Source organism: Silurus aristotelis (assembly GCF_946808225.1).
Source record: "Silurus aristotelis genome assembly, chromosome: 5".
NCBI lineage: Eukaryota > Metazoa > Chordata > Actinopteri > Siluriformes > Siluridae > Silurus > Silurus aristotelis.
The window spans coordinates 1,451,044-1,471,511 of record NC_139578.1 but is presented as its reverse complement, the minus strand read 5'-3'; the positions used below and the strand labels follow the sequence as shown (position 1 = coordinate 1,471,511).

At 38.2% G+C, this 20,468-nt stretch overlaps 3 protein-coding genes across 5 annotated transcripts; all 3 read right to left on the bottom strand.

Annotated features, from left to right (window-relative positions):
- Positions 1-187: 187 nt before the first annotated feature.
- Positions 188-3,921, bottom strand: txndc12 (thioredoxin domain containing 12 (endoplasmic reticulum)). Its single transcript, XM_083540933.1, has 7 exons — positions 3,730-3,921; positions 3,192-3,252; positions 2,286-2,338; positions 2,077-2,150; positions 1,868-1,937; positions 1,153-1,236; positions 188-946 (listed from the first exon to the last, which is right to left on the bottom strand). The coding sequence occupies exons 1-7, from the start codon at positions 3,815-3,817 to the stop codon at positions 867-869; spliced, it is 510 nt and encodes a 169-aa protein (XP_083397059.1). The 5' UTR covers positions 3,818-3,921; the 3' UTR covers positions 188-866.
- A 1,123-nt stretch (positions 3,922-5,044) lies between these two features.
- Positions 5,045-15,310, bottom strand: LOC310726628 (interleukin-12 subunit alpha; the record flags this gene model as incomplete). Its single annotated transcript, XM_083542374.1, has 7 exons — positions 5,045-5,250; positions 5,996-6,031; positions 6,714-6,836; positions 7,221-7,262; positions 7,731-7,817; positions 7,917-8,056; positions 15,205-15,310. 7 exons carry the CDS (start codon positions 15,308-15,310, stop codon positions 5,122-5,124), a joined length of 663 nt encoding a protein of 220 aa, XP_083398500.1. The 3' UTR covers positions 5,045-5,121.
- Positions 12,498-20,450, bottom strand: LOC310726113 (schwannomin-interacting protein 1). 3 transcript variants are annotated; one of them, XM_083541356.1, is made up of 8 exons: positions 20,432-20,450; positions 19,499-19,594; positions 18,205-18,308; positions 17,289-17,406; positions 16,642-16,836; positions 15,753-15,876; positions 15,555-15,648; positions 12,498-15,472 (listed from the first exon to the last, which is right to left on the bottom strand). In XM_083541356.1, the coding sequence occupies exons 2-8, from the start codon at positions 19,526-19,528 to the stop codon at positions 15,415-15,417; spliced, it is 723 nt and encodes a 240-aa protein (XP_083397482.1). In that variant the 5' UTR covers positions 19,529-19,594; positions 20,432-20,450; the 3' UTR covers positions 12,498-15,414. The 3 variants fall into 3 exon arrangements, with proteins under 3 accessions (XP_083397482.1, XP_083397483.1, XP_083397481.1); XM_083541357.1 differs by lacking the exon at positions 20,432-20,450 and adding an exon at positions 19,808-19,885; XM_083541355.1 differs by lacking the exon at positions 20,432-20,450 and having other exon boundaries at positions 19,499-19,653.
- Between the last annotated feature and the right edge of the window lie 18 nt (positions 20,451-20,468).

The following is a 20,468-nucleotide window of genomic DNA, read 5'->3' as shown; positions in this document are numbered from 1 at the left end:
AAATTAGACTTTTTTTTTCTTTTTTTTTTTCTTCTGTACAGAATGTTTGTAATCGTCATTTTATAGCTGGATAGATTTGTAATCTTTTAATTTATTTGTTCAATAAAATCACGTAGGAAAAACACTGACCTGATGCCTCGACTGTAAAACACAAGGTCTAAGAACATCACAGCCGTGACAACGTTCGTCAAGTACCAACTTTAATCGTACACTTGTCTGTATACGTGCATACATCCGTGTAAAAAATACAGTGTGGCAACCCGTTAAACACTCGTTAAGTTTCGCTTCAGGTTTCACGAATTTTAAAAAAACCTAAAGACTTTTATAAAACCCGGAGGCGAATCCACATACTGCGGATCGGCTTACAGAAACCTGTGGGATAAGAAAAACATCTTGGGACTGATTTTAGATATAAAATGTGTGGGATTTAAACCGGAATAGTGGGGAGAGGTTATAAGGCCGTTTGTTCATGGGAGCGTCCACTACACCCGGGCCTGGAAGCACGTGATCTACCACTTTATCCCATGGTGTGCTCAGTCATTTTAAATCAGGAGGGTGATGTGAAAGTATATTGCTCAGTGATTAAAATCCACATGAAGCTGCGATTGAATTTTCTGCATGTACATAACATTGAGAAAAAAATTCTTTAGCACCCATGACCAACTAGTCCACTTTGGTTCAATTTATGCCTTTGTTTTTTAACGGACAACTAAAGCAAACGAATGATTTTAAAGCAGCATGGATGAGGGTTTTTTTTTTTCTTGGTGTACAAATCTGAAATGAGGTGTCGAGGTTTTGGAACGTGAACGCTGCAGTAGTGAGTGTAGTGTACCAGCTGCGAGATAGCTGGTACCAAGTCCTTCTCGTTACAGCTCATCACCCAGGTGTGACTTCCAGAAGGCGTCGCCGGTCAACTTCTCCTGAGCCTCCTTCATACTGGTTATGACTGCATGTGAGACGCAGGAGGTACACGGTATTAGAGATCATGAAACAAAACCAAACTGACAGCTTGCAAAATTCAGGAGGAAGAAGAAAAAAAAAAAAAAAAAAACCCCACGACACTGTAAACCACTTTCACCACATACACACAGCAGCACCGCATCGTTTCTCAGAATTTCTCTTCATTCTCAAAACGGAGTTTCACGCGCTCACCTTGATCAGCGTTGCTGTAGAAAAACTTATAGTTCGGGTTTCCGTTCTTGTTCGTGATCTCAGGACGGACTTTACCGCTGGGCTCTACGAGGGAGAAGGAAACGATTTCGAGCATTTGTGGGTGTTACAATATCAAAGTTTCTATACTTGAGGGAAAGAAAAGTCAAAAGACCATAAAGCAGGGTATAAACTACTCAGAAATATATCATAATACTGAGAGATCATGATATTATAAATACTTCAGATGTTAATATTACATTATATGGGCAAAGGTTTGCTCAGATTGGCTTCCCATCCCACTGTTCTAATTACCTCCACTCTTTTAGGAAGATGTTCTACTAGATTTTGTGGAGATTTGTGAGATTTCATTCAGCTGCAAGGGTTCAAGTTCTGATGTAGGTGAGGTGAGGAGGCCTGGGGTGCAGTAAGCATGAGCAGTTCAATATCTCCATTGCAGGCCACTCAAGATCTTCCACAAAGCTGGCCTTGTGCACAGGGGCATTGTCATGCTGGAACAGATTTGGGTCTCATAATTCTGAAGGGAACATGTCATGCCACCGCATCCAAATGCATCCTATACAATTGAGTGGGAACGGTGTGGAGAAGAACCACATAATGGTGGAAATATCATGTGTCCCAATACTTGTATCATCACAAAAACACACACAGACTCAGTCACACTAATAAAGCATAGTGACGTAAACTAGTGTTCTACCTAAAAAGAGTATTCTGGGAATGTAACCTCCATCTGGGCTGAAGGCATCATCTTTTGGTTCTTCTTCATCCTAAGGACAAAAAAAAACATTGTGTGAGAGCTCGTCAGCAGTGTTCATACACTCCATTTAGAGTAGTAAAAAGTTCCATAATAACGAGCAATGAAACGATGGCGACCCAAAGAGAAACGAGAGCGGTGCAGGTTCTCACCTCCAAGTTCACCATGACGAAATTGTGAGCCAACTCCGAGATCTCCTTCGAATCCGAGAACTTGGGCTTCAGTGCTTTTTTGAGAAAAATGAGAATACATTTTTTTTTTCACCTAAAGGCAGAGAGTGCTATCGAATAGATCACCAGGGAGACTACAGAAGTTTAAAAGCCACAGAAGATGGAATAAAAACTGCAAATAGGGAACATACCTTTGCAGGCTCCACACCAGGTCTTATGAATGATGACCATCACCGGCAGGCCGCTACACAGTGAGAATCAAGATTCAGATTAGTCATAAAGCGCTGGTTAGTTTTCTCCAGCAGCAGCACAGACACATTAATGTGCTCTTTCTAACAAGTTATTGTTTCAGTATCAGCAGCTGCTTCACAAAAACCAGTGTCTTTTACACAAAAAAAAAAATGGATGGATAATAAATGGATGTGTGGATGAATGGATGGATGGAGAAAAACTAAACGCTGAGGGCAGTCATGAACAAGTGGGGGGGAAAGAATAAACAGGCTCCATAGTGGCGTCGCTACGAACAGCACGTCCCTCACAACATAGATGAAAGAAAAAAACATCTTTCAAAAGACCTGCTGCGACTTTAAAGGGGCTGATTGGCTGATGAGAACCGATTACTCTTGGATAAGTTTCTTGTGTTTTTCACGTGTCGGAGACATGGGGTAGATCAAAACCCTTCTCCCCCCATACCATGTGGCAAAATGTCTTGCTCACCAGATCACTAAATCCTATTAAAATGACAAAGAGATAACACTTGGAGTTTGGTAGAGAGGGTGGGTGTTCATATTTGTGCATCCAGGCCACATTAAAGGTAAAAATTCTATTTATTCCTCTTCTTCCCATTAGGGGTCGCCACAGCCGACCATTCGTCTTCACACTACTTTGTCCTCAACATCTGCCTCAAATTAAAAGGTGTAAAAAATAATTGATTATAAATAAATGATTTTGGTTTCACTTTCATCATTAAAACTTGACTCCACTTCTTATCACTTAAAAGGTCTTGCCATGAGCTTCACACACACACACACACACACACACACACACACACACACACACACACACACACACACACACACACACACACACACACACACCTGGCTGCTGCCTCCTTCTTCCCATCTTCCAGGCTTCTCCAGTGGATGTGGTCTCCAAACCCTACACACAAACCAAAAGAAAATTCACAATCCCAAATAGCCCTTTGTTCCCTATCTAGGCGCACTACATGGTCATTTATGATATAGCGACATATAGTGACCTTTTCTAACACAGCGACGCGGTTTGTGATTGAACCTTCACACCGGCTTAGACAAGCGAAAATCAATTAAAAAAAAAGAATACAAAAAAATAGATAAAATTGAACTCCACTACAGGAAACATTTTTTAAAAACAATATATAAAGCTAGCTCAATAGTGTTAAAAAGCCGGTAATATTGCAGCATAAACTGGTCTATTTATATTCCCAAAAAATAACGTAACAAAAAAATAGGTTATATATGAAAATACGGATCACCGCATATAAACGCGTTATAAATGTTAAATGTATATATACGATATATGTTCTATAGCCAATGCTAACAAGGGACGCTAGCATACTGACAGACTTAGCCAGCTAACACTAGCGTTCTTTCTTACCTTTTCCTTCTCCCCCAGTAGAAACGCCCCCGAAAATGGAAGCGAATAGAAATAAAAGCGAAGACGTGCGAATTAAAAACGACTGCATTTTATTTTATTATTCACGTATTAGCATTAAACGCTTCCCTCACGAGCTCTGAGTCTTTGGCCCCGGCTGTGTTTTTTTTTTTCTTTCTGCCGGACATCCTATTTGTTTTGTTTCGCGTTCCAAATGGCTCGAGATTAAACGCACAAGTGCACTAGATAGGGTGCAAACAACGTTAGGCGAAGTGCACATGTTTAGGTTAATAAGAGTAATTTAGGATTACACCCGGGGTTGTTCAACGCCAATATAGGGTGCGCTTTGAATCTCATTTGCATTTCAGTCAGATTTTTATTGGTATTTTTGGTTGGGGGGAAAAAAAGCAAATCACTTTTTCTAAGTTTAATATAAAAAGATTAAGACAGAATTGAATGTATAAATATGGGGATATTATATACAATATTCTGTGTTAAATACTTTAAATGATTAATTATTAAAAATTAAAAAAAATATTTAAATTATTGATTAAATTATGGGACAAAAAATTTGGATTCATTTTATGTAGCATCATTTTTACAATATATATATATATATATATATATATATATATATATATATATATATATATATATATACATACACCATATTTTAAATGATAAGTTATTAGTTACATTTTTTAGCAAGTACGTTATTAGGATATAAAATATGATATAATTATTTAAGTATGAAATATTCGAAATTAATAGTTAAACTATTAGTTACAATTATTACAATATAAAATTAGAATATTCTAATGTTTTATGTATTTAATATTTTAACTTTTTCGTTAGGTATATTATTAATTTAATTTTTCAGGATATAAAATAAGTTTTTTATGCATTAATTATTATTATTATTATTATTATTATCGATTATTATTTAATATTTTAAAATTATTCTTTATATATTTTTAAAATAAAAACTTAAGAATAGTTTTTTTATGTATATGCAAATTGATGCATGATATTACATAATATAAAGTTTAATTTAAAACTACTAAATGTAAAAATATTTGTGATAGAATTATATATTTAGCATAGCAAAAACGTACTGGGATTATACTGATACTGGTAGTACATTAAAACACACAGAACTCGCAATTTCAACATGTTTAATTGACCCAAGACACAATTCAGACATCCACAAAACACAACTCAGCAATAAATAGTCCAAATAAATAGGTTTAAATAACACTACCAATAAAAAAACAACCTCAACTAAACGGTTTACTTGTATTTGTCGTTAAGACAAAAAAAAACAAAAACAAAAAAAAAACATGTGGTGCTGGTGAGAAGAAAACTTGGTGGATTCTGCGATTAGCTTCATCGTTGTCATGTCTGTAAAGAGCTGACAATGTGGTTCAGTACTCGGTTGATGGTAATGGTGCGAACCTGGAAGCCTTTCAGGATTTTGCAGAGCTTCAGTCGCCTCTCAAAGGAGTTTTTGTTGTCCAGAGAGACCTGCAAAAACAAAAACGAAGCATTATATTTTTCCATCTGAGACTCTCTGAGCCCCGAATATCATCCTACATCATGTAATAATAATCATGATAAATTTTTTCAGCGCTTTTTTTTATTTATTAGAGAAGCTATAAACAGGCGTTCATCACCAACCTCCCTCAGCGTGACACTTCCATAAATGTTAAATAAACATCTCTTTAAGCAAAGCCCTATTTCACCATATAAACTATCAAACCTATTTTTATATACACATATATACTGACTTTCCCAGCCATATGTGGTTCCTCCCCAAAAGATGGAGACACACAATTGTATATAGGACGTCTTTGGATGCACAAGCATGAAACATTCCCTTCACTTGAACTAGAAGACCCAAAGATGTTCCAGCATGACAAAACCCCTGTGCACAAAGCCAGCTCCATGATGATAGGCTTTACAAGAGTTGTGTGTGGAAGATCTCCTTATATAGATCTCCTCACCTCACCTACGTCAGTAGCTGACTTTACTATCACCCTCATGACTGAATAAGATCTCATCAATAAAATCTCCAAAAAAATATAATGGAACATCTTCCCTGAGAAATGGACCTGATCATAAGTAAATGATGAAATGAATGGTTTTGTATGAAAATTGTATCTAAATGATCAGCATTTGGCAGATACATCAGATACACACTTCGAATAAACTTAATATTAAGAAACATGAAACAAATCTCTATGAACTGAAATCAGACAGTCCACTTTACCTGAACGTCGTCCATCAACGTGACAGAAAAGCAGCTCTGGAAAAAAAAATTCATAGTACAATAAATATCAATTCTGTGATTATTTCTCTCATAACTGCGACACTATAGAAGCCGTTTCGCTTCAGCTATTAACATACAATAAACTATTCGAGAAATAACATTTATTTGATTTATTTGAACAATTTGTCTTTCACAGAAGACCACATGCACTATAAATGGCTAAAAACGTACAAGTTCCACACGCTACACGAACACTGCTTAGCGATAGCGGTGACTCAGCAAATTTTTACAACTGTATAATTTGGCGTCTGTTATTAAAAATGGTTGTCAATTGCAACATATTCAAGAAATATCTCCTTGTCTAATACTTTCCTATGAATTTAAGACTGGCTAGCTAAGTTAGTTAGCTAGAAAAAATACTGAGGTTAATTTTATGTAGCTAGCTTTAGTAAAGGCGATGGCGTTTCCTCGCTACAAAGAACTTCTGTTTATTTTAGACTTGCCTTTTTGTCAGCGTTTCTTTTTTCCTGTTCCGATTGTTTTTAATTCCCAAATCAGTGCTTTAATCAGTTTTAAAATCTATTTGAGTTACACGATAGAATGCCCGTGCATTAGCTAGCTTGCAAATCAGGTATTTTTAAATAAACACCATGAGATCACACATGATCGCTGAGAGGTGGTGTATTTTTTTAGCATTATTAACTGTGCCGGAAAGCACCTGCACAAGGTTCTCGATGCTTCTGAGAACCGACTGTTCCAGGATTCGATCCATGTCGCGGTAGGATTTGAACGTCGCCCAGTAATATCGAAGATCCTTCAGAACACTCTGCAGACAATCAGCCTGCGGGGAAAAAAGTGTTCACATGATTGTTTTTTAAAATTCGATGATCCAAGGTTATGTTTTAAACAAAGACTAGCTCGATAAGTATGCTGTGAGGAACATTAGCTAGTTCTGTTTAAGTTCTAGTCTAATTAGCTAGATCTATCATGACGTACGTGTGAAAATAAATATTAGCTTGAAGGTCTTTTATCATCCAACCTTCTGATCAGTAACCCAGAGGTTTAACTGCCCAATTCACAGACCTCCACAGTCAACAAACTGATATAAGCAAATTATTTATAATTATTAGCAATAGAGAAGAAAAAGAAGGATGGTGAACGTGGATGTGTGACAGAGTACACGCACAGCCACGGATCTGAATGGGATTGAAGATGAAGAGCGTACCTGATCGAAGGTGAAATCGGTGCCTTCAAAACAGACCGAGTTCTGTTGGATTGAAGGGCAGAAAGGAAGCATTTGTTTTGAATAAATGACTCGTAAAATCCAGGGCCAGAAATGTGGTTTTCTAGCTACCAACTAAATGACACGGGCCTCAAGAATGTGCACAGTCGATTTCTATTGTTATGCATTTCATTTGTTTGTGTATTTATGGAACTACGTTTTTTATCTTTCATTGGTTTTGGTTTGGTTATGTTTTTCATTGGCGATGGACATGTAATTAATGTGTTCAATGAAAGTGTCTAATCACTAATATTTTTTAAAACACATTTAAACTGCATTTAAAAAGCGCACACACACACACACACACACACACACACACACACACACACACAGCTCGTGCTTGAAGTATGCATTAATATCATGGGGAGCACCATGGGAATTGCTCTGGTTTATAAGAGTGGGTTGTGAACCCAGAGCCTGGTGGTGATGGGATGATGCAGTGTGTTCCTTCACCTGTGGTGTGCACGCAGACAGGGTCCTCGAGCTGACCGGAAGCTCCGCGCTTTGCTCGGTACAGTTTAATCCTCTGAACAGCTGATCCTGAAACCGGAAATCATGAACACTTCCGACTTTAAAACCACACTTTTATTTATAACCCTGTTTATAAATCCTCCCCTATCCGCTACATCAGATACATACGATATCCAGAGCGTCCGTCACGTTCCGAAGAAGCGCGCGACCCGGGCCTTGGCACGCGTCCTTGGAGAGATGCACGGGCACGCTGCGCGCTCCCGTTGGCCCGGCCGTGCACGCCGTGTACAGCAGCGACAGCAACAAACCTGCAAAATAATTTAGAGGAAGGGAGAAATAAATATAAATAAATATAACTAAGCAAATACGTAAACAATAAAGAAAATGTACATGGTGTGCAGCACCCCCTATTGGCGAGAGAGAGATTTTTAAAAAATGTAGGCCTATTACAAATATTTTGCACAATTTATAAATTCCTTATGAATATTTTAGGAAATGATTTTGACACGATTTGACATGATTTTATTTTAATTATTTTGATTATTTTAATTATATTGATTTTTCAAGTCCATTTGTAAAGCGCGTTTCACACGCGCGGGTGATTTAGTGTGTTGTTTCTTTGTTTTGTTTTTTTGGTTTTTTTATTATTTCAAAACAACCCCCCAACCACCGCAACACCGCCGGTATTTGGTCCACTACCACCGCGGTGGTAAAAAAAAAAAAAAGTGCCATCGTCACAGCCCTATGTTATTTTTTAAAATGTATTCTAAATAGGCCCATAGGCTCATAGGTTTTTTTGTCCAAAAAAAAAAAGAAAAAAACAAAATTCACAGCACCCCCCTGTTCAAAATTACTTCCAGCGGCCCTGCAAATGTAAGTAAATAAATAACCAGGAAAATAAGTTCATAATAAGAATGTAGATAAAAATATATGTAAACGAGAAAGTGAGAAAAGAAGTAAACAAAAAAGTAAGTAGCTAGGTAAGTAAATAAATAAGTAGGTAAATAAATATAAAAAAAAAAATCAGGTATGTCAATTAAACAGAAAGTAAGTAAAAAAGAAAGTAAATAAAAAGGAGGAAAGAAGCAATAAATGTACGAGAAATTGTGCATATTATCAAGGAAACGAGAAAATAAAACAAACTAATAAAAACTAATAAACATTAAATATATGCTTTATTACAATATATAGTTTAGAAAGTCATTAGTAAATATTAGTATTACTACTATTAATGCAAAATAAATTAAAACAATTTTTAGAGAATTTTTACAAAATTTGAATTAAAAATGCAGAATATAAATTTTTAAATAAATTTTTTTATAAATAAATAAATAAACAGAAATAAACAAACTCTGTGCTACTTACTCAGACAGACTCTGATCTTCATCATGGGTTTAGGTGTTCAATAGTTCTGATGCCATGTTTCATCCAACTCTGTATATATATATACACACACACGTGTGTGTTTACTTTTTCACAGGGGTGCTTTCCTTTTTCACTGTTAATATGATCATTATTAATGTGAAACTGTGACTCTCTCTCTTTCTCTCTCTCTTTCTCACACACACACACACACCCACACACACACACACACACACACACCCACACTCACCCACACACACACACTGCTGCAAAACAAGGGTTTTATCATTGTAATTTCCAACAAAATGGCTATGATGGGGTGGGTTTGTAATGGGAATTCACATTTTTACGTGCTTCTGGCCTGCGATGGTTCATGCAGGTACGCCATAAGAACCACTTCCTGTTTCTGAGGTGGAGTGTGTAGCAGGCTGTGCATTCCTCAAGAGCATTTTCACCGCAGTTGATTTCTCTTTCGCTGCTTGTTTTTTTTTTTTTTTTTTTTTTTTTTCGGCATCATTTCCACGAAGGCATGAGTGAGATTCGGAATCAAGATCCCTATGCATGTTGTAGCTTCCTAGAACTTTCTGGACACTTAGCTTGGCTGTAGCATCGTGTTTACTGAAAAAACATTAAATCCAATCACGAGTTATGGTTCGATGCAGATTTTGTCGAAATTCATCGAAGCAGATTGTTCCCCCCCCCCCATCTGCAAATCCCTAAATTTACTGCCCACTACAGCCTTAGATTCATGTTCTTAACCCAAGCCTAAGGAGGTCTTCAACTTTTGTAGCCTCAGAGTTCCATGTGGTGTGCCTTTCATGATGCTTTTCTGCTCGACACGGATGAAAAGAGTGGCAGCCACAGACAAATCTGAACAAGGCATTCGTATCAGAGTTATAGGACACCTTTCGATTAATCACAGTCCAGAACTCAACAATCATGTGGTATAAATTCCAACATTAGGTAAATAGTAAGTAAATTAAAAGAAAGACAAAGGATCTGAGATTTCTTGAGAAATGTGTTTTCCTGAAGTATGGATTCATATCTACATTGCATACAAAAAACAACATTTCATGCAGAAACTAAAAGTGAAATTACATGACTCAGAGCAAGCGTGTGAAAACAGACACAGACACACACACACACACACATACACACACACACACACACACACACACACACAGGAAAAGTTTGACATTTTAGAATAAAAATTTTTGCTTTTTCAAGAGTCTGTACAAAAATGGCATTTTTGTGAATATGTGGATTTTTATGAGTTGGATTTACCATCTTTCTGTATATTTAGATATTTTCAGGTGAGATATTATTCATCATCGTTGTTTTCAGAGTTTCCAATTTGACCATACAGAAAGCCCCTGGGAGGACCTGCTACTAGAAGTCTTTAAAATCAAACATGTATAATCAACTTCTCCCTCTTTTTAAACCCACAAGTGACAGAACTAAAGCAAAATGGGAGGACGAATTGGGAATAGTGTTTGCAAAAGTGTGGTGGAAAAGGTCAACAGATAGAGTCCATTTAACTTCTATATGTGCTCAGCTTACTCTTATACAATCGAATGTTTTTGACAGAGTAAAGTTTTAGGCTAGCCAAATTTTACCTCAGAATTCATATGTTATTTTTTTGCCCAATGTTACAGAGGTTCTGGTGGGCTTATTTAAAACTATGTCCACAGTTCTTAACATTGATATTGATGTTTGCCTGAGGTAATAACATTTGGGGTGCTGTTGGATTTATCGATAATCCGCTACAACAAAGGAAACTGTGGAAAATTTACCAGTTGATCGCAACCATTTCTTGTGTACTTTAACTCTTTGCATTGTCTACCCCCTGACTAAACCCCTTTAAATATGATTTATTTATTTTACTTTTTATAGTTATGAGTGTACAATCATATATGCGATTCCAAATGAAAAGATTGACCCAGACTAGAAAAATTTTCAGAACAAAGTTAGTGGATGGATCATTGAAATAACTTGTGTTCAAAAAATAATTGAACTACAAAATACATATCTAATGTCTATACACTGTATACATTATATGGCCAAAAGGATTATTAAACCCAGCTGTAGCAACCTGTTCCAGCATCACAATGCCCCTGTGCACAAAGCCAGTTCCATGAATATATGCTTTCAATGGGTTGAAGTGGAAGATCTTGAGTGGCCTGCTATAGAGTTCTGAAAGCTCACTGCACCTCAGAACTCCTCGCCTCACCTACATCAGGTGTACTATTTCAGTTTCAGTTTGCTTCTGATCACCATCACTGCACCCCACAGCATTGTTTAGCTGTAATAAATGGACATTCAGTGACACCCAGATGAGGATGGGTTCTTTCTTGAGCCTGGTTTCTCTCAAGGTTTCATCCTTATGCCGTCTCGGGGAGTTTTTCCTCGCCACAGTCGCCACCGGCTCGCTCATCAGGGACAAACTTACACTTATAAAGAACATATTCATTTTTATCACCACATTGTGTAAAGCTGCTTTGAGACAACGTTCATTGTTTAAAGTGCTTTACAAATAAAAAAGAACTGAATTGAATTGAATTTCCAGGTCTGACTCTTCAAGCTCATTCTTCACCAAAGAATTCCTTAGCTCTCAGAATTAGATGTTGTCCTGAAGTCGAGGGAACTCAGGGACACCCCCAGGCTGGTTTCATAGTGCTCGGATACGGTGAGGAGTTATGAGTAATCATTCGAAAAACCTTCCACAATGCAACTCTGGCTGCAGTACTGTAAGCAGTCGTGTGCTTCCCTGAGTACATTACCAACATTTCACCCAACGCTACTTTTGTTTCGCTTCTTGTTTGTTTGAAAAAGGACAAAAACGTGAAAAAGGAAGTAAACGTGACTTAGCCAGTTAACCAATAATAATAAACAGAATGAACATATAGTACATATAATATATAATAAATAGTATACAGTGTGTGACACCTGACCATAAGATTGGCTTTTGCTTCTTTTTGATCGTCCTATTCCACATTTTGTCCCTATTCGCTGTTATAATAAGTTCCACTCTTTCAGAGTGTGGATCTTATATATTAGATCTTCCACACACTTCCAACCCATGTAAAGCAGATCTTCATGGAGCTGGCTTTGTGCACAGGCGCATTGTCATGCTGGAACACGTTGGTGTCTCCTGGTTGAGTTGAAGGAAAAATTGCTACGGCATCCAAAGACGTCCTATACAATTGTGTGCCTTCATCTTTGTGTGAACAGTTTGGGGAAGAACCACATTGGATGGAAAAGTCATGGGTCCCATACTTCGTTTAATGAACAGTCAATAATAAATAAATAAATAAATAAATAAATAATCTGTGCCATTGTATTCGATAGTTAAAAAAAAAAAAAAAAAAAACACCTGAGAGATGAGAATTTTTTATTTTTTTTTGTTTTTATTGGGTTTTTTTTTTCAGTCTACAAACAACGAACATGAAGGCTAAATATCAACCACAGCTTTAAACAAACTCTGACTTCATCTGAGAAACTTTTTTCAATGTGGTACAAATCCCTCTTGCGCTGCTCGCCGTTGAAATTCGATAGATTTTGCGAAACAATATCGGGAACGGGTTCCGTGGGACCCTTTTTTACGACTTTTGAACCGAAACCGTTTAATATTAAAGAAAAGTTTAAACATTTCCTCCAACTAGAGAACCTTTCTGTAAAGAGCTTGACTGTAATGATGTCATTTACCAAATCTACCATATTAAATATTGCGAATAAAAAAATTCAGCTTGGTTCTGATTGGATGGAGACATGCAATCGATCGCTTTGTGTCACTTTAGCTAGTAGTTCAAAAATTGCAACAGGACCGTGCTTTCAGAAACAAACAAACGATAAAAGACGTAACGGAAAATTCGCTTGTCCTAAGAAACCACACGATCCAACTAAAGCACCAAAGCAAAGGTACATTTATTACATTTCACAAAAAGTAATAAAGGCAGCACTAACAGCTCATTTTACAGTTGTCTGTTGTTGTTTTTGTTTTTTTACAAGATTCCTTGTGTATTTAGTTAGCTATTTGGTTCATGTACATTGTATTAATTTGTGTTTTTTTTTATTATTGCCAATTGAATCTAACATCGAAATCCTAAGCTGGAAGTAAAAATGTATTTCATTTGCGGTCTAAAAGAAATGTCCACAAATGATACGTAATATAATACAGACTAGAGCAACATTTCCAGAGTTTGTAGACAATCGAGTAGAACACAGGGTGGGATGGGGTGGGATAGGGTGGGATGGGGTGGGTTAGAGTGTTTTGGGGGGAGGGGGGTAAGGGTTTGTTCTGCAATGAGGCTGTGAGGATTTTGCGCATTGCATAACATTGTAAAAAGAGGGATTCCAATTTCCTGTAAATCTCATGCTGCTTTACAAACGCATTTAGTGATCCATATGAAATTCCAGGAGCAAAGCCACAACGTGAAGTCACTGATAGATCATGGGTTGTTTAAGAGTCCCACAAACCCAAAAATGACTCAAATTCAGAAAACAAATTGACATTTTGAGCAAAAAAAAAAGTTTTTTTGTTTTTCATTTTCAGAACCAAACAAAAGAAACACAAATGCGACGTACAATAATCTCATATTCTGCTTCATTCTTGGAATGTATGGTAGCATTAGCTACTTTAATGACTAGTTCATAAAAAAGAAATTTGACAAAGTGCTCTGGTTACATTCACACGTGATGGCAGTTCAAACTTGCGGACATTGTTACTAAGTCAAGAAGAATTTTTTGACGATTTCTTTCTTTTCACAAGAAACAATACGGACAACTATGACACGCTTTATACGTTGACGGTATGGGACAAGACAAGTGCTCGTAACGTTTCGTTTAGAAATCTGATACGATCCAGAACTGCTTTAACACTGGAATGTTGGGCCACATTGGATCAGAAAACGGGAGTGATCGGAAATTTTAGAATCTGGATCGATTTCATGGTTAACGTCATCAGAATTGGAAAAAACGTGCTCTGGGGAATATTTACACCTGATGGCAGTTAGACTTTAAAGCTGTGTTGTGGCAACACAAGCTTTCGTTTTTGGGAACATACTTGTTGTGTTTTTGGAATGAAGGACTGCACTAGTGTGGAAAAATGTTATCGTTTAACGTGCGAGAGCTGGAAACTTTTTACAATCGACCCAGTAATCTATTTACCCTGCTTCAGTATTGGAATGTAATCTTGCGTTGCCTTTTAAAGCGAACTTTAACACAGCAGACTATTAGCTTAAGTTGTGTGACCAATTGTAAGATGTGGATCATTAGAACGTATATTTTTGATACAGGTGATACTAACGATGTCTCATCATGTCTGTGGGTTCATTTAAAGATGTAAAGACAACATTTCAGCTACTTTTCCCTCATTGAAATGCCAATTAAGGATATACTATATTTATATATTTATAACAGAGAGCTGCTAAAACTTTGCTAACATAGCCGCGGATTCACCAAACACACCGCAAAAAAAGGCATCTTGCTAAAACTTAATCATATTTTTGTTTTGATTCAAATTCTGTAACGACTAGAATTACATTATAACCCCAGTGCCTGGTTTACACTGCCGTAGCTTCTGCAAGGGAATTAGAATTCGATATATTGATATAATTCCCTATATAGAGAAGTCCATCATTGTATAACGATAAAATGAATATATTTGCTAAGATCTAATTATAGAATGAAAACTAGAATTATGGAATGGTGAGAATTGAACTACACTATCGATAAAATGATAGAATTCGAAGTATAATGTTAAAGTTATAGAATCGATGAATTTGAATGACTGATGAGATCGTTGGGGTGTGATATAAAATTACAAAAATATAACTATAACGGTGAAGCAACTTAGTGTTACAAAATTATAACTATAATTCGAATTCTACAATTAGAATATGATCTTGTTTTTTTGTAGGATTTTTTTTATAACAAAAATGATGATGCTCGAGATGAAGCTTAACAATATCTAGCTGTGTGTGTGTGTGTGTGTGTGTGTGTGTGTGTGTGTGTGTATATATATATGCATTTTATGGCCCCTGTGTATTCTATAAGTGCATGCAGGCAGATCAAAATTGTTTTCAGTTTTACGCACCACGAGTGCCTGAGGACATTACATTCCTCTGCAACAGCATGGGGCTAGCACGTAAGCTCACAGCATGACCGAGTGATACTGAGAACACATCCACACGTCCAAACATCCACACGAAGCTTAGAGCACAAGGAAAGTGAGACTAGTTAAGCCGAGCTGCGAGCGATATCACAAAGAACTGATCGCCGAACGACCTCTAGCAGCTCCGGTGAGTCACAGGGAGCAGGCGCCTTTTCTTTTGGAGATGCTTCTTTGCTGACTGTGCGCAGGCCTGAGGAAAACATTCAAATAATAAGAACGATAAGTGTTGGGTGTTCAAGTCAAGGAAAAATGTCCTTTTCGAAATTTCTGACCTGGTCAGGTCTTCCACGTCCACCAGCATGGCATCCTGCTCCATATGAAGCTCGTCTCTCAGGAGCAGGAGCTGCACGAGCTCCTCGTTTAGACCTTCAGAAGAAATCAGAAACGCAGACATGGACTGAGCTCTGACTTTGACCTCGTAAGCACAGGAAATACAACTACGATGACTGTGTTGGGAACTGTGACCTCACCCTGTATCTGTGAGTGGAGGTCGTTGGTGATGACCTGTAACTGACCCAGACTCATATCTCGTAGGTCCATGGGTCTCAGGCTCCTCTTCATCAGACTCACGCCGATGTGCGGCATGTGTGGCAACTGCGATGACACCAATTCAATACGTCAGCAATAATTATTATTACTACAACTGGAGACATTCTAAAATGCTTAACGTGAAAATGGTTTAATGCTGTAAGACGCCATTTTTAAAAGAAAAAAATATTCTATTAAGCGTTTTATTGTCCCAAATGATTTAAGAATAAGATGTAAGCAATTTCTGCTCCATTAAATGCTACTTATTGTTATTTATTGCTCCTCAATATCATTTCATATCCGTACTAATAGGGACTTCAAACTGAAAGCAGAAGTGTGAACATGGTGCAACTCTCTATTGCGCCTGATTTTCTTTCTCTGGAGAATGTTTCGAGTCATGCGAGCTGAGGAAAAAAAAAAAGATTATGAATTCTCTCATTCATTAATAATGGTAGTTTTAGATAGGCCCTGGTTTGGGACTGCCCATGACGGTGCACTTTTTTTTTCTTTTTTTTTTTTTTTTTTTTTGTAAAACAGGATTTTGTCACTAGTACAAGCCAAAATCGACTGTTAATTTTCCCCACATGAAATCAGTTTTTTGTGTGGTTCTGGGTTCTCGGCTACTCGCTTGACGATCATGTTCCCATTCCAAAATCTGCAAGTACCTAGAAAAAAACCCCCAAAATGCTCTTGATTTCTGTTTCATTTCTAACGCCCACTCAACAAATGTCATGCCCCAAATGTCAATGTGTGTTAGTGTGAGTGTGTGTGTTTGTGTGTGTGTGTGTGTGTGTGTATGTGTGTGTGTGTGTGTGTGTGTGTGAAACTGACCAGATCGGCCACCGGAGACCTGCGGTGTAGCTGCACATGCCTTTCCACTTCCACCTGCATGCGTGCCATGGGTCGAGCCAGAGCCAGAGCCCCGCGTGCTTCCTCTTCAAGCCGCCGCCGCAGCCGCCAAAACTCCCCGTCCTCCTCGTCTTCCTCGCACGTGTCCCGGTCCGAGAGAGACGAACTCTGTTTACTCTGCACAGAGAAGTTTTATTTTTTCGATTAAGAACTAAATGACACATCTACATTTACATGTATAGCCTTGATCAAAGACCCAGGAGGGACAGCTTGGTGGTGCTGGGATTTAAATCCATGGCCTTCTGATCAGAAGTTCAACATCTTATCCACTGAGCTCCCACTTCCCAAAACATGTACATAGTCATGGGCTCATGGGTTTGTTTCTATTGGCAAAATTTTCATTACCTTCCTTTAATATCCAATAATCAAGGACTTTCAATGGTATATCTAATTTTTTTATTCAAACTAAATGATTTAAGAATTGCTGGATTCCACATTTTGTCTGAATTTAGGGTTAGGAAGAACATCTTTTGGTGGACGTCTCTGGATGGACGTCTCTGGTCAGAAGTTGTTTCATAATGCATGACGCTGTATTAACTTATGTTCTATACATTAAAACGCATATATACCACAGGAGATAAGGGCGTGTCCAGGCTCGTCTCTGTCCTGCTGTCCTCGGCATCGCTGTCCTTATCGCTGCTGCTGTCGTTCACAAAGCACACCTGCAGGTTCACGCCGTTCTGAAACCTGGAGGACGAAAATAAGGTCATGTGTTTTTAGGATTCTGAGGAAAAAAATTTTCAGCGAATTTTCATCATTTCACTTTGGCATTGGGATTGTCTTGATATATCATGTTTCTAGGACACACACGGAAATGGTGTGTTTCAACAATTTCCTGTGAAATTTCATATGAATTTAAAGAAATAAAATGGTCCGAATGGGAAAACACGCAAAAGGTCATAGCTTGAGTGTTAAACACCATTAAAACTTTATTGAGCTACACCACATGGGGGACACCTGTACTTCTACCTGAGTGAAGGATGTGTGTACTTTTGCCATCTCTGAAAGCATTGGACTTTAGCTCTGAAGGGCATGAGTTCAAGCCCTTTCCACCATTCCTGGGCCTTTGAGCAACTGGTCAACTGATCAGTTGTATAAATGAAGTAATTGCAATTCTAAAGCCATGAATGTAAATCTTAAGTCATAAAAGCCCAAGGCTCTACTCTGCCCTCTTGTGGCGAAACAAAAAAAGAACCCAGAGCAAATCAAAATCACATTTTATATTTATATTTATTTATTAATCTGTATAATTGCATTGTTTTTATGGTTAGCTTAGTAGTCACTAACACTAATAGAGCCTCCATTCTTCTAATACACCCATAATCACAAAGCTACTTGAGAATATCTGTGATCTGCAATTCCCCCCCGAATAAAATAAAAAACTTAGTCGTGGTTTTAATTAGACTGTGGGCCTTAAGAAATGACAAACCGCTCCTTGAAGACAAATAGAGATGAAGGTATTCAGAAAAGATGCAGGATACGCACCGTGTGGTAGAACAGCTGTTGCCGGTGTAGAAAACGGGCCCATCATCATAGAAACTGCCGAGGGCCAGTTTCTGTCTGATGGACTCCCTCTCAAGCCTTTGGGCCTGGAAATATCATTTAACAAAAAATGCATTTGGAAAACATTGTCTGGGGAAAGAAAATGTTTTTATTAACCTCTGAACCTCATCTTTATTGTCCGTAATTTGCATTTACAATTAACAGAGCTGACAAAGTACATTGCAACCAACATGTGCAACATCGTTACACTTTGTTCTCATCCGACTCCAGTACTTTTCTTTTTTTATCAATTTTTAAGACTGAAAAATTAACGCTTGTCCTCTTTCCAAGAAACTGACTTGTGGCGTAAAAACTATCCAGCTGTTACAGTAAAACTGGAGACTCCATTCATACTTGTAACTCTCTACACTTCCATCCATCTAATATCTACATTACATATTAAGTACTGCGTCCACCATACAGGTCTCTGAGCACATGGTTGCTACGGAAACAAGGAAGTATTAGGACTACCATTAGGACCGGTGACCAATCAATATCCGGAATTCATATCCTGTCTTTTTTTTGTGAGACGACGGTCCAGGGGGCGAGGCAGAATGAGTCCGAATGGCTTCCAAGAGCAGGGTCTTCAAAATGGTTGCCCCAGGTTATGGTCCCACTGGGGAGAACTGGACATCAACATGGCTTCAGGCAGACAATTATAGAACACTTTTCAGGTGAACAACCATCCACTAACACACATGGTCATGAAATAAGACGGGGGGTGTGTGTGTGTGTGTGTGTGTGTGTGTGTGTGTGTGTGTGTGTGTGTGTGTGTGTGTGTGTGTGTGTGTGTGTGTGTGTGAGAGGTTTTTTTCCCCACAGGTCAGTTTACAATCTCTGACATACACCACCTCACCCAATGCCCCGCCTTTTTCTCGGGTTTCGGCTCGGACTCGATGGAGCTGCCTGTCATGAATAAGCACAAATACAGGGCGGCTTCTGATCTGTAATGTGATGCCTTCGGGGCCAGTCACGCTTTCTGGTACATTCTATTAGTCAGCTAACGGCTAATCAGGTGCTGCTGTTACTCTGAGAAGATGACAGGACGGGACAGATCATAAAACAGCTACCAAAAGCTTCGTAATATCAGAAGTCGAAGGAAGGATTTAAACACATAGTAATGACATGCAGCCAAAGCATCTACACACATTAACACACACACACACACACACACACACACACACACACACACACATCATACTCTTTATGGATCAGCAGGAGATTAAAAGCATCTCACCTGGTAAACACATTTCTCCTGATGCACCATCGTTCAGCGCATGGCCGAGTGCAGCAGCAGCCACCTTGCTTTCCACTGCAGTGTGTGAAAGGCTTCCTGAAGACACACACACACACACACAGTAAAGGGAGGAGGAAGAGTGATATTGCTCTCAGGCACTCAGGCATAGAGAAAGAGAGAGAGAGAGAGAGAGAGAGAGAGAGAGAGAGAGAGAGAGAGAGAGAGAGAGAGAGAGAGAGAGAAAGAGAGAGATGGAGGGAAAAATAGAGAGAGAATGAGTAACACGAGCAATCGCACGATCCTACTAACAAATCAATCTGTGTCAAGTGTGACAGCGTAGTAAGTTTGGGGGTGTGCGGTTAAAGGAAGTAAATCAGAGCGATGAGATAAAACATAAATGAGTGACTGCGATTGCAACGGAGTTGAATATTTTCCAAAACCAGCCACCTCCTGAAATGTTTAACTGCATTCCAGCAAACCTTTCACCGATTAGAGTGTGTGTACTTTATGAAAGGGTGCCAACAATTGTGCACTGGACCACAAATAAAAAGGAAGATACAAATTAGATAGATAGATAGATAGATAGATAGATAGATAGATAGATAGATAGATAGATAGATAGATAGATAGATAGATAGATATCAAAGAGATGACAGACAGTAGACAGACAGACAGACAGACAGACAGACAGACAGACAGACAGACAGACATGCAGGCAGACAGAAGACAGACAGACATCAGACAGATGAGAGACAGGCAGACAGACAGACAAACATCATACAGCCAGACAGGTAGACAGACGGATTACACAAGGGCAAACAAACCTACAGACATACAGATGGACTAAAAGACAGAGAGCACACATACAGGCAGACAGACAGACATTAGAAATATGACAGACATATTACGACCCCATATATTTTTAAACTTCACCTAAAAACATTCCCACAATGCCGTGCGTCTCACTTTG